The sequence below is a fragment of the Aplysia californica genome, unplaced genomic scaffold, assembly GCF_000002075.1.
Source record: "Aplysia californica isolate F4 #8 unplaced genomic scaffold, AplCal3.0 scaffold00349, whole genome shotgun sequence".
Taxonomy (NCBI): Eukaryota; Metazoa; Mollusca; class Gastropoda; order Aplysiida; family Aplysiidae; genus Aplysia; species Aplysia californica.
Genome location: NW_004797619.1, coordinates 663,263 through 678,262, shown reverse-complemented (window position 1 = coordinate 678,262; position 15,000 = coordinate 663,263). Strand labels below are relative to the sequence as shown.

Sequence of the window (15,000 nt, the reverse complement as noted above, 5' to 3'; positions counted from 1 at the left end):
AAATATATTCGTTAGTACAGATTAGAAACGACTCCAACCGTTACTCCTTTACTTTGTGGCCTGAGACTGTTTTGAAACCCGCAGAGTCCCTGGCAGTGCAGGGTCTGAGTGAGCTCAAAGAGAAACCTCTGGCAAAAATTTATGCTCATTTAAAGTACCAGAAGCTGACCCAAGTACAATGGTCATGTGAGACTTTTGTGATAGTACTGGTGCGGTGTTGGTACGCAGAGACTTGAGCTACAAATACTGGACGCGACGAGAAAACAGTAGCGTTAATTGAACCCATAATTGACACTAGCTCCCCCACCCGAGTAAATTCTTCTGCAGCAATAGCAAGCAAGAGAAGCAAAACAAAATAAACAACCCCCTCCCCCCGCCCAATTAATCGTACGTGTTTTCTGTCCCCGTCAACACCATACGGTTCATTTAAGAGGCTGGCTGTTTCGGCTAATGGGGCAGACATAGATGCAAAGTTCGGACATACAGACAAGAATTGTTTATATTTCTAGTGAGAGTTTTAAGGCACTTGAAACTCAATCAGGTCATGCAAGTGCCGAATTTTAAAGGTGTTACAAGAGAGCAACAAACAAACAGATGGAGAAAAAATAAGGACGGTACATCTACGAATAAGGACCAAACCACACAAGAGCACACGCCAACCACCCTCTCAAGTAGTGTATACCAGGAGCAAAAGCTTGCCATGAAGAACAAGTTTGGGGATTTTCAATGTAGACGTCAGTTAGATCCAGTTGGGTTGAATACGCCACACTATTTTCATTTTTTCATTGAACATTTCAGCAAAACGTCATCAAAGAATGGCGCAAATGGGAGATGTGAGCTCATATTTGTTCTCTTGCATGACACTCGTTGGCATGCATATTTTGCACTTTCTCTCTCTGTCTCTCTCTCTCTGCCTCTCTCTCTCTCTGTCTCTCTCTGCCTCTCTCTGTCTCTCTCTATCACTCTGTGTCCCTTTGTCTGTCTGTCTGTCTGTCTGTCTGTCTGTCTGTCTGTCTGTCTGTCTGTCTGTCTGTCTTGTCTGTCTGTCTGTCTGTCTGTCTGTCTGTCTGTCTGTCTGTCTGTCTGTCTCTATCTGTCTCTATGTATGTATGTATGTATGTATGTATGTATGTATGTATGTATGTATGTATGTATGTATGTATGTATGTATGTATGTATGTATGTATGTATGTATGTATGTATGTATGTATGTATGTATGTATCTATCTATCTATCTATCTGGCCTTCTGAATGTGTCCCTCAATATTTTTCACACACACACACACACACATACTCATTTGTACACACAAACGCAAACACACACACACACATGTACATGCATTTGTGCACACACACACACACACACACACACACACACACACACACACACACACACACACACCCCATGCACATACACACGAACACTCATATATACACACTGATATACACACAAACACACACACATACACATACCGCAAGACACACACATACACACACACAAGCACACAACACACACACACACAAGCACACAACTCAGACACATGCACAAACACGCTGATGCACAACCATATCTCCCTGAAGCTCGCAGTGAGGTTACAGTTATGTATTATATCTGGGGGTCACTCATGCGCACCAGTTACCTGTCTGTCTGTCTGTCTCTCCCTTACCCCCTCTCTCTAGGTGATTGGCACTGGTGAGCCGAGGTTTGTCCGCATCTCTCTTTTTTCTTTTTTGGGGGGCATAATTATTATTCTATAGTAATACATGCGCCTCGAATTTTCGGCAGTTATATAAACCTATTTGTCTTGAAAATGCCGTAAAACTCGAAACTAAGCAAACGCTATCTCTCTCTCTATCTCTCTCCCCTCTCTCTCTATCACACGCACACTCACACACACATACACATACACACATACACACACACACACACTCACACGCACACACAGACACCCCCCTCTCTCTCTCACACACACACACACGCACACAGGCACACACACACACACACACACACACACACACACACACACACACACACACACACACCATCTCTCTCTCTCTCTCTCTCTCTCTCTCTCTCTCTCTCTCCTGTTCATAAACCACATGTAGGTGCACATGCGCACAAGCTAAGATAGGTATACGTATACATGACAACTTACCCGTGACTCCCAGGAGAGCCAGCAGACACAGGAAGACCGGAGAGTGGAGGGGGAGGGGCCGGAGCGGAAGTCTCATGTCCTACAGCTCTATCATTCTGAAATAGAAACCACAATAGTATTGATTACGTGCATAGTGTTTCTTATTGGAGAATATTTTGCTTGATTTTTGTTATCCTCTTAAAAATGACGCATGTTTTGTCTTTTGAAGTGATATATAACAAGATACTGGACCCCCCCCCCCCCCCCCCTCCCAGTTCCCAAAGGCTCAACACTATCAACACGGCTGAGCTTTGTAGCTGTTCTGGGTCTATGGATATAGGCCTAACTTTTATGCTCAAGGAAGAAAAAAAATACTTTTGACATAAAAGGCTAGACATACTGATAAACTGATAAATAAAAAACATTTCTCCCACCCCCAAAACAAACAAACAACAAAACAACAACAACAACAACACACACACAAACACACACACACACACACACACACACACACACACACACACACAGACCTAAACTGCTCCGCTTGGCACGCAATATCCGATGGTCCTAACGGGGCTTTCAGTGTGGTTGCCGTTACGTATTTTAAGAAGAGGAAGAAACGGCGGTTTACGATCGTAGACATGAACGAAACCATGGGGAGTGGCGGGGGGTGGGGGTGGGACGATTATAGAATACACAAGCATAACGAAAATTATATTGCATAACACAACAGAAGTTGTTTCAGGCAATGTTATCAGCATAGCACGAATGTAAGTACAAAGTTTTGTGTCTATGGAATACTTCTTATCTGATTCTTTACTTCAGATTCTGTCTTTTTAATTTTTAGCTTTAAGTTAACGTCCTCTTAAAAAATAACGAGGTGTGTTACATTCTTCAGAAAATACTGATTACCGATCTAGTTTTATACTGTTAATGTTAATAATTATTGTTAATTTTTGCATGTGACTGTGAGCCTGTTTGTGAGTGCAAGCAAACCATTGTACTATTATGCCTATGTGCATAGCTGTGTGTGGAGGATAGGCTGCTCACGAGCACGCGCGTGTGTGTATGTGTGTGTGTGTGTGTGTGTGTATGTTTGTGCGTGTGTGTGTGTGTGTATGTGTGTGTGTGTATATTATGTTTGTGCGTGTGTGTGTGTGTGTGTGTGTTTGTGTGTGTGTGTGTGTGTGTGTGTGTGTGTGTGTGTGTGTGTGTACTTGGTGAAACACCATACCAGTGTGCCAGGACCTGGACGATACAGATTTATCTTTATAATTTATCTAATCTTATCTTAAAAGACAAACCTGTTAAACAAAACAAAATGGACAAAATTACACATTTTGGTCATATAAAACGACATCAGGCACAATAGGGACAATGTACTTGATGGCAAGATGTGGGGCATGGACCCACGATATCAAAGTATGGACTGGGCTTACTATGACAAATTCCACGACAGCAGCTAACGACCGTAAACAGTGGAGGATAATCTACACATCAATCTTTAAGTCAGAAATGACACCTCCAGTCAGGCAGCCAACGAAACATAAGGATAATTATTTTTAAGTAGTATCTAGGGCAAGCACTTGTTCCCAACAAGGGACACCGAGGGAAATGATAACGTGTTCCAGGAAGGAGGAGGCAAATTTCCCTACATGATAAGGGCTTTCTTGTTAGCTACAAACTATGAACTTCCGAGTTGAAGATCAAGTTTGAGTAAACGTAAAGTACGCCCCCCCCCCCCCTAAGAAAAAGAGTAAAAAGCCTTCGTGCGCATTGACAATCAAAGTATGTAGTTCTCTGTTTCTGTAATACACAACGTCAACCTTATAGTGGCCCCCCCCAAAAAAAAACAACAACAAAAAATTAAAAAATAAATAAATAATTTTTTTTTTAAAGTAAAAAGAAAATAAAATGAAATAGAATTTAAAAAATAGATAAATAAATAAATAAATAAATAACAAAATAAATACAAATGAAAAATGAAAAAAAAGAAAAAAAAGAAAGAAAAACCTTCCAAAACAAAAACAAACAAACAAACAAAAAACAAAAACAAAAAACAAAATAAAACAGAAACCACACCTTCCACTGTCAAGCCTGTTCCAAACTGGAGGAGATGGACAGTAGGTCGAACTTTATCGTTATTAAAGTCTGTAAATCTTTATTCCACAGGCGACTTCTTGTCCACATTTTCTTTTCGCAATTTTGACAATGTTAAGTTAGCCTTGACGGTGTTTCACTGGCGTCTGTGGTGTTGTAGTTAGGTGCTTCACATCACACAAAAGACATGAGTTTGATTCAAGTATTTTTATCGCGTGTAAGTCTTTCGGACGTTGTGTTCCTCTCAGACTGAGTTGTCTCTGGCAGCCAGGGTCAAAGTTCTTATCCCAAATAATCTATACTGTGTCAACGGAAAGGGCGAAAGGGGGGGGGGGGGGGGGGGTAAAACACTTATATTTAAAAAAGCAAACAAACCAAAGATGCTTTATACTTTTATTTTTGTCAAAATTTAGACTGTCTATGTGTTCTCCAAACAGGTCTAAAATGATAAATTTGGCTACGTCCCTGTAGCGATTAGTACTATTGCCGACGCTCGGGGAGATAAGAACCCCCCCCCGTGTCCCATGGTGGTGTAAATTGTTTTATAATTACTTCCCAAGGCGACTGAAATGCAACGAACTGAAAACATAATAGAGGTCCATTGGCACGTCAACAGTGGTCCTTGCGTATTTGCAAGAATGCTTACAAATAAATGAAACACCGCATTCTCACAACTTGAATTCTTCGTCTATTTTCTCTTTTTGATAGTCTTCGGAAACAGCCGACAAACAATCCAGAAGATGAAATCAACAAATATGACGTAAAACGTATTACACGGTTATTCAAAATTTCCTGCTGCCTATTTGAGCTTGCCTGGAGTAGAATGGTCAACACCTAGAGCATATAATTCAAATAGCCACCACCTGTCCTGCGTTTATAAGGCAATGCCAGTCTAAAATAAACTCGTTCTTTAATGTATATATACACATTTTGGTTAATTTCTAAAAAGTTCCAACAGTTTGTGTTTCACTCAATTTGAAAAGAAAAATATTATTAATCTATATATTTCTCCAACACGTTAATCTATTTTCTCCTCATTGACAAACCGCAACCTTAGAATTACAAAGCTCTATCTGACATTTCTGGCCGTTTAGAGTTACTACGACCGTGAGGTCAGAAACCAATTAATGTTCTATATCAAAATCGTAAGACAATTCGGGGTTGTTATCAAGACATTCAAAGAATTCCATTTTAAAAAAGTTTGACATGTTGTGAAACTCAAACTTTTTTAATGTCAAATTTCTCCAAACTAGGTACGAAGCAGATAGAACGTTGTGAATTTAGGGTACCAAAACTTGCCGTTCCCTTAGTTGAATTTTAATTGCCTGAAGTTTGGTTGAAACTGGTCAGAAGATGACCTAGCTATTTCCTATTAAATTGGTTTTATCTATTAGAAAAGTGGTATAACGGATTTCTTCCGAACTTAAACGATGGGAGGGTACGGCCAAAGCAAACGCACTTTACTGTTGAAGGTCTACGTAATCCTGGGAATGCATAACCTTGACTAAAGTTTTTTTAGGTGACAGCACACAACGCCTCATTAAGTAAAAAGAGTCAGAAAAATAACATACGAAAGCAATAAGAAGGTAGGTATCAGTATCCAGAACCCCGAAATTCCATCCAAAACACATCGTTTTTCTACTGAAGAGTAAAATCTAAAGTAACAACGGAGTAAGAAACCGAGACGTGCCTTTAGATTGAATCAGAGTTTTTGTTTCTTCTTTCAGCAGGGAGACAGAGACTGCTTCCTTTCTCCGCAGCCACCAGAGAGATTTTGTTTCAGTCAGACTGACCCGCTCGGTGGTTGTGCCAGACGGTAATTAGCATGCAGGAATCTCCTTTAGGGACCCAAATCTACTCTCCCCGATACCACAACTCCTCTCCTAGATTAACTGTCTAACTTTTTCTCAAAAAGGTCACTGACCACTACTTCAGCTTCTGCACTGCACCAGAGATATAAATGATGAGGAACTCTAACGTTTTATGTTTAAAAAGACAATGAACGTTTTACCCATTCAAAAGCAACGTTATTGTGAGATGTTACCTTTCATCTTATCTCGTGTAATTTTGGAAACAAGGACGATTTTCTATTATAGAGTATTTAATATTGAATAAGTTCGTTCTGTGACCTCCACTGAACGCTGAACGATATTGTGAGTGACACAAGGCTATACAACCTAGTCGTGGATCTTTGTTTAAATTCGCACAAGAAAGGAGAAGATTCTGCTATTTCACAATCAAAGACAGATCCCAGACCACCTTGCTCCTTCTTGCTTTGTGAAGAATTTTTGAGCAATGTGCGAAGATAAATATATTATACCATTTACCAGTTCACCTTGCTTCATTAGCACTGGTGAGCATAGTTTTTCTACTTCACAAGCTGTTCGTGAGTGGGAAGCCAGGAGTAATTGTTCACTCGTCAAGGAGAAAATTCTTAGCATGAGCCTTGAGTCAGAGCTCTGATCCACCGCCGTCTGGGTTACTTTGACTGGCGTGTAGTTCTCGTGCCACTTGGCATTTTCTCACATCTGGTGTTTTTATCTTTCTTTCCAAAGTAAGTTATACTACACACAGAAAATAACGCGTGAAAAAGATGAATCCGTGTAAAAGAAAGGGAAAACTTAAATGCGTGCGGCACACACATACACACACACACACACACACACACACACACACACACACACACACACACACATTGGAATAGATCTAGACGGTAAGAGGATGACAATGGATCAGGAGAATTGGAGAGTGATAAGACAGTTCTGAGTTCTGACATAATATAATATCAGCTGTCTCGACCCACGAATTAGAAAAAAAAATCTAAAATAAATAAACCAACGATGAGCTCGCTCTGCTGTCTGTCTGTCTGTCTGTCTGTCTGTCTGTCTGTCTGTCTGTCTGTCTGTCTGTCTGTGCATGATATGAATTAACGAGGTGCCTAGTGCCTTTAGCACAACAGCCTATAGCATTATGTTTTACAATGGGGTCCATAAATACACAAATGCATTAATACATATATGCTTAATTAATACACAATGGTATCAGAAGAAAGATTGCCCTCTTTTGAGCTAAGGGTGTCGTGTCTTGCGCCCGTGTGTGTGTGTGTGTGTGTGTGTGTGTGTGTGTGTGTGTGTGTGTGTGTGTGTGTGTGTGTGTGTGTGTGTGTGTGTTAACGTGATATATAGATAAATAGATTTATAAAAATATCTTCATGAGCTCAAATATAGTTGAATGTTCGAGTTCATTATTGATATGAAGCGCCAGAGTCCAGATTGGGAAGGGGTGATACAGAAATACAGAAATCTTCGAATATTATACATAGCCTAAATACGCTTATATATACATAAATATAATATAGTATGTATGTGTGTGTCTGGGGAGGGGGGATCAATGGGTGAGTTTGCGTATGTGTGTAGATAGATAACCGCTCTTTATATCTTAAAAAAACCACACAAAAAAACCGCACTGCCTGCTGCGTTTTTCCGTTTGGCTAACACTTACACTTACCAGGACTGATTGGGGATTTGGTAAAATGGGCTTCGAATGTTGTGGGACATCACAGGCATGAAAATGCTTGGTCCTTAAGTTTCAAATTTACATTAAATTATCTCTGCTATAATGTTAGCTTTTACCTTGACTTTTTTTATTGTGTGCAAAATATCAATCACCAATGACAGTTATAAAGGCATGACTGGTTCATATTTCTCTCAGATAGAGTACACTGGGGAGCAAATGTTTTTTTTAATGGACCCGGGGTTACGGGGGGTGGGGGGGGGGTGGGGGGGAGGGAGTCGGCGTCATTATACGACGATGAAGTAATATCTTTTTTGACAATCTCATGCACAATGGATGGGGAACAATTAAGTGATAAAGGGCACGCGATAGACTAGGAGTAGATTAGAGGATGCGCGGGTGTGTGGGAAAGGGGAGTGGGGAGGGGAGGAAGTCGGGAGGGCAAACAAAGCATTGCTTTCAGTACTTTAAATTATTTGTGTAGGAAACAGCGGAAAATGTAGGGCGTGGCCGCCTGTCGTTGCAACGTATCATTTTTATGTTTTATTGATCAGGAAACGGAAATAAGATAACTGTTTTGTTGAACGATGTGGCATTTTCTAGGATCGTTGAAGGTTTTGCTATCGTGGCAACCTATATCGTTGTTGTTATTCTTGCTGTTCGATTTTCTTTCCTATCGATCACAAGCACACCCCCCCCCTTCCCTCATTCTTTTCCAAGCTACAACACCCACGTTCAACCATTTTCCAGTGTTTTCGTCTCCATTTTTTTATTTCCACCTACCGTTCTCCTCCCTCCTCCTCCCATTTCTATCCCCATCTCTTGTTTTTCTTCATCGTTCGCAACACCTCCTTCTCCCTTTTCTTGAATATGTCTCGACATAGGTGAGAAGAAATATTGCAGAAGGAAAAGAGACATAATTGAGAAACATTCATGTGTCAAAGAATTTGACTTCTACATTCTGTACCAGTATACAAAAAGTCAGCAACTGAAGTACACATCTAACAATGGGCTCTCGTGGTTTAGAGGTTGAGGTGTTCGCCTCTCATTCAATAGGTCCTGGGTTCGAATTCGGATAGCGACGGAAAATTTTCTTCTATAAAATGCACTCCTATTTACACCCTTTCCTGCTCTCTAACCATGTTCTGTCGCCTGTTTTCGTCTCCACTTTCTTCTCCACCCCCTCACCCCCTTTCCCCCCTCCTCTGGGCTTCTGACTCTTTCTGCAGCCTTTCTATTGCTACTCCTTGGCTCCTTCTTACAGCTGTCTTTCAGCCACACCCCCGATCTTTTAGTAGGAAAGTTTCCCTTCCGTAAACACTCGGGTATAAGACCGTTAATTATTAACAGTCCACGAGCGTATGCTAACAGAGGTGTTATATCGATGGTCAACAGACAGCTAACAACTCACAGTCCTCCCTTTTCACATACGTCAACTTTCGTCCTAGCCATCTCGGATAAGGGCGAAAAATCTCGGAGGTCAAGGGTTCAAGTTGCGAATGTGAAAGATCTCCGAGTAGCCCAAAATCGATAAGAGTAGTCTTCGGCTGCCACCCGCGCAAAATTCAAAATTTCCTACCGACTGAAAACGTTTAATGTGTCTTACGCGTTGATATGACCTTATGCAGTTGCGAGCACCGTAAAACACCTACAAAAAAAGCCCAAACAACAACAACGAAAAACATATAACATGTTAGAACAAACCCCTCTCCTTTCCCCGCACTTCACACGCTTTCTCAATCTTTTTTTTTCAAAAGTATAGTTTTAAGGCGTGCCATATTTCAAATTCTACTTATTTCCCTGTTAGTCTTGTTACCGTAATATGAACGATAGAAAGGAAACGTATGTTCACAGACTATGTCAGGTATGACTAAACAAATAGTTTCATTGTTCCATGAATGCTGGTCATCTAAAGCGAAACAGGCTGATGGATTGAAATAAAAGAACGACGGATGTAGCACCATGGTCGGCTGGTGATTTGTACAGTTTGAAATTATGCAATGTTGATTTCTTTTAACCTTATTGTGAAACGTTTTTAAAAAAAATTCTCTAAAGAGATTAGCACAACCAGTCTTCTCTTTCCTCTCCGATTTTCTCTTCTGATCTTCATGGTTCAACTGTATCTTGAAGTGGTAAATAGTTTATTTGTAGTTATGATTCTCATCCTGCCTGCCCTTGCTTTATTGTACATACCGTTTCAGAACAGTACATGAGTTTCACAGCTTCTGTATAGAACAGACAAAATAGGGAAAATTAGGTAGGCCCCAGGAATACCAGAGTCCGTGCATTGGTTAGTTATCACTTAGACGATTTTACCCGGTTACTCTCATCCTTATCTTAGTCCAAATAGCTAATTCAAAATCGTTGGCAGTTCATTCGTTACGCTATTTTGAGTGACAGCTGGGAAGTGTGTGATATTTTCCTCTCACTATGATGTTGAATCCTTACCTGAACAGGTCACCATTTCTCAGTGCACAGGAACTGACATTGCCAGAATATAACTCCAATCACTCTATAAAGTTGTCCAATACTAGTAAAGGTCGTAGTAAATTTTGTCCGAAAACAGGTTTAGTTTGCGTACTCCTCACAAACAAAATATTACCCCGCACACCTTTTTTCTTCTCAGACTTCCAAGCACTGCCGATTTACCTGGCACAGTACTGCTTTCTTACCCGCTGACCACCAGTCAAAGCCATGACCTTACTTGTTTGAACAAATGCGATAAGAATCTAAGTTTCCCTTCCGTAAACACTCGGGTATAAGACCGTTAATTATTAACAGTCCACGAGCGTATGCTAACAGAGGTGTTATATCGATGGTCAACAGACAGCTAACAACTCACAGTCCTCTCTTTTCACATACGTCAACTTTCGTATTTGCTAGAACTAGGCCCTGTTATTTGTAGAACATACAAATCAATGACATTATGGAGCATGGTTTTTGCCTTATGGGGGGAAAGAACACACTCAGTTCACTTTGGCATTATGAAACTGGTCACAGGAGACTGATTTGGGGGACAGAGCATTACTGTGTCACGCATGGAAACACATACGACGCGTACACACAGTGCAATCTGCATGCAAGCACGCGGGGCATTACCATAAAAACTAATGCTGAACCAGTGATGATGAAAATGAAAGCAATGGTGGACTCGAAACCTTGAGAAAGAAAGAGAGAGAGAGAGAGAGAGAGAGAGAGCGAGAGAGAGAGAGAGAGACAGACAGAGAGAGAGAGAGAGACAGAGAGAGAGAGAGAAAGAGAGAGAGAGAGAGAGAGAGAGAGAGAGAAAGAAAACAAGAAAAAAAGCTAGATGGGTAGATAGAAAGATATATAGATAGATAGATAGATAGATAGATAGATAGATAGATAGATAGATAGATAGATAAATAGATAGATCTAGATAGATACGGGAAAACGTAGAAACATAGAGGTAAAAACTGAGCTTTAATTTAAGGTTCTCTGTTTCTCTCTAAGTCCTTCCAATTACACATTCTATTCCATTCATTCCGGAATAAGGTTTTCTGATTTTGAAAGAAGAATTGAGAACACATTAGACAAATCGAAGGTAGCACTAGCATAAACAGTTTTGTCTGATATATCATTTAAAAAAATATAGTTGAGTTCAAAAGTAGCACATCAATAAGACTGCAAAACCACACTTTTAAAATGGAAAGACATAAATTCTAGCAAAGAAGAAAGAGCCACAAAACATCCATCCAAGATCCCATTGACAATTTAGAACTAATAATAGTTGAGGGCAGACGAAATGATTTTTAAAATGAGGGAGAATGGCCCACTAAGGTGGCAATTTCATAAAAGAGTCTTTACTTCTTCTAAGACAGACACATTAGAATAAAGATCGACAACTAAATAGACTCTTGAAAATGCCCACATACATATTAAATACCCCCACCCCCCAAAAACAACAACAACAACAACAACAACAACAACAACAACAAAAAAAACAAAGCAAACAACAACAACAAAAAAACCCAAGGAACCAAATTTAAATAACTCCAAAACAACAGAAAACAAATAAACAAGAACAAAATAAAACAAAAACCAGTACATACCAAATTTTATTTAAAAAAACAAACACAAAAACCCCCCCCCCAAAGAAAAATTATTGAAACTTTTATTATTATTATGCACTGTGCAGTGAGAATGATAGAAATTAATCTCTGAATCCCCGTGCTTTTAGAGACTGTTCAGAAGGAGCAAAGAAGGAACAGGATATCAAATCTGCAAAAGGTAGATAACTTATGGATTCAAGGCAAACTTTATACCAAACCCACAAGTTTCAAGGGTTTGGTATAAAGGGTTTGTGTTTCTTGACCTGATTAACTGTAGACGTTTTACGCTCCCATCGACACAAGTTAGATCTTTTAGGAAGCGAGCTGTTTGACCATGCCTGCCAGGGCCAATCCGGTTGAGAGAGATACAAAGTCTGAGCAGAAAGACGGGCGTAGATACTCGATAAGATTCCCCTCACTCGGGAATCGAACTCACGTCTTCTGCGTGCAACTTCAAATTGCCGAATCGTTACACTACAAACAGCGGTGTGCTGATTAAAAGGCCTAGGAAACTTGGGGTAAGTGAGCGTACACTCGACAGGCGTCTGTGGTGTGAGGTAACAGTAGTGCTTACGTTCCTCGGTATCAAACACAGAAGATCCAAGATCGATTTCTGCGTAAGGGAGAATTTTAATCGAGTATCTCAGTTTTTCTGATTGGATAGTGTATTAGAATGAGCTCGGGTTGGCCCTGACAGGCAAAGTCGAAACTCGCCTCTTAAATGATATAAGCTGGTGTGTAATAAACTCATACCATTAACACCCCCCCCCCTCCTACCCCCTTAAAAGGATAAAGCGAAAGCCAACAACAACACCAAAACGATATTGGCTTAGCATAGAGCTCTAGCAAAGATTGTACATGACAAGATAGTTCACTCGGCCAAAAAAGTGTCCGCGGAAGTCCTGGCATTGGTTCAGAAGTCGCTGCAGTCTTTGTTTTACAGCTCTCTTTTTCGTTTCTCCAGAAGAAGAATAGGAATAGCACCCCCGTGTGCATCAGCTGTTCCGGTTTACTCAGTGCAGAGTTTGGGATTTATTTTATTTTTATGACCTCTCGCCTCTCGTTCTAAAGCTAAATTAAACGAAAAAAACAATTGCCCCTTCCACCTGAACAGGATTTTTGTTAGCGTAACCATTTAAAAAGGCGTTATTCCGAAATTCTAATTCTAATTTATTCAAAAACTTGTTAGTTTCACCAGAGAGTTTCACTCAAATTTTTTCCACTCAAGTAGGGTAACTGTTCGAAAAACGGGTGTTTTTTCGAAGAGGGCGCCGCATGATTTTGAGGACACTTTTTAAATTGGTCCAAAGAGTGTTATACAGAAAGAATCTTTGGCTCTAGTAGTGCAGAAACAAAAACAATACATTCTAAAATTCGATTTTCTTTTCATAGAATTGATGTGAGCGTCGCTCGCCTCCTCCAGCAACCCCGGGAGATGTCTTCCACCTGCCCATAGAGCTAGTAGACCCTACATGTGAAGTGCAACTGTTCCAGTGATGAAACTATCACACCCAACGACCTCTCACGGGGACGAACCCCACTGATCTGGAATCACTTATCTAACCCGTTCTCAGTTTCAATCCGTGTGCGTCTTTCAGCAGTAGGGTATATAATTTATTATACACCGGGCAGAATCGTTTCCTCGACATTTTTGCTAACTCTATAAACTGTATCGGTAATTCTTTAAACGTAGTGCATTCAGAAAGGGAAAAAACATTTTTGAAGACAAATAAATAATCTCTCAAGTGAAGTGATATTTAAGGGCTTCGAAAGTTCAAAATGTACTCATGAAACAAGTAAAAAAGCATGTGATTGAAAAGGTCGAAACGAAAGGAGGAAACAATCTACTTTTGAATGGTTTAGAAGACACCCTTGTTTACTGAGACTAACAAGCGGAAGCGGAATACGGGATGGCTTAAAGGTGCATTGAACGTTTCTTCTGAAGGTCGTTTACTTTATGAAGCCGAATAGCAGACTGAAAGCTTCTTTGATGTTTTCCATGATGGCGCCATGTTTGGAAAATCTTTAGGCTACCAAACTATTTACGAGTGGTCCCAATATTGTTTGGTAGAGAACATTTTCCAGAGTTTAAAGATAAGAAACGAAATACAGTTTGTTCGGTCATTGTGCGTAGACCTACATCACAAACTGTGTGCCCTAGGGGACAAATCTTGGTTGAATGATAATAAGATCTAATAAGATCTTAAATTGGACAGTGACAATATAATTTCCAGGACATTTTCTAGGCTAGATCTTAATGGTATGAACAAATGTGATGAAAATCTAAAAGCTCCCCTTCTATGTAAAAAACAAGACTAAATCGAGCCTGGCTTGCGCAATTAAATTGTCAATTATATTGAGCTGTATGTGGGCACACCTAATAACTGTCAATATTGTGAAACCAAAATTGAACAATACAATTGATCGTGTACAGGTCGCTTTAGAAGCATACCATATGTCAATTGAAATATTGTAAAATAAAGCTGCAACGTCATTGACAGAAACAGGGTTGATGAGGGTTGTTGTTTCTGTTAGTCCTTGCGCACACGAGGAAAAAGGTGAGAAACATGACGTCAGTTGCGGTGAAGCGAGACGAACGGCGGAAATTGCCTCATTTGCATAATATTGGCAACCGTGCAAGTAGTGAGAATGTTCCTAGTGTGTGCGGGGCCTAAAGAAACAAACACATAATCCCAAGGAAGGTATACGACACTTGTAGAATACAGCATACAAGTAACATGAGTGTTTGTCCTTGTATTGTTCTTTTTGTGGGAAAACAATAAGACCAAACAATCTGCTAATGACACCACACTGACTGCAACTAGAAACTTTGTGAAAGAAATTGAGGTCTGGGCAAAACTGTCGTTGTCTCGATTGCCCTCTTTCTGATTCAAATGACAGATTCAAGTCCGCTTAAGATCTTCTGAGTTTTCGAGGTCACTGTTAAGTTCTTAAACAATGTTGTTTTTGTGGCTTCTTTTAGACAGCAAAATTAGCACACTAGTAACAGCACTGATGTACAGCCTCGAGGTGTTACCTCTGCTGTTGATATTGTTGCTGTTTTTACTTTTCGTTGTTGTTATTTTTGTTGTTGTTGTTGTTTTATTGTTATTGTCGTCGTCGTCGTCGTCGTCGTCGTCGTTGTTGTTGTTGTTGTTGTTGTTGTTGTTGTTGTTGTT

General features: G+C 40.1%; 1 protein-coding gene across 1 annotated transcript in view; it reads right to left on the bottom strand.

The window, feature by feature from the left end:
* Positions 1–15,000, bottom strand: part of LOC101848671 (cell adhesion molecule 2) — a gene marked incomplete at its 3' end in the record, with an annotated part of 167,166 nt that overhangs the window by 61,801 nt on the left and 90,365 nt on the right. The window contains 1 exon segment of the mRNA XM_013085146.2: positions 2,157–2,251. Within this exon segment, the coding sequence (XP_012940600.1) occupies positions 2,157–2,232 (76 nt within the window).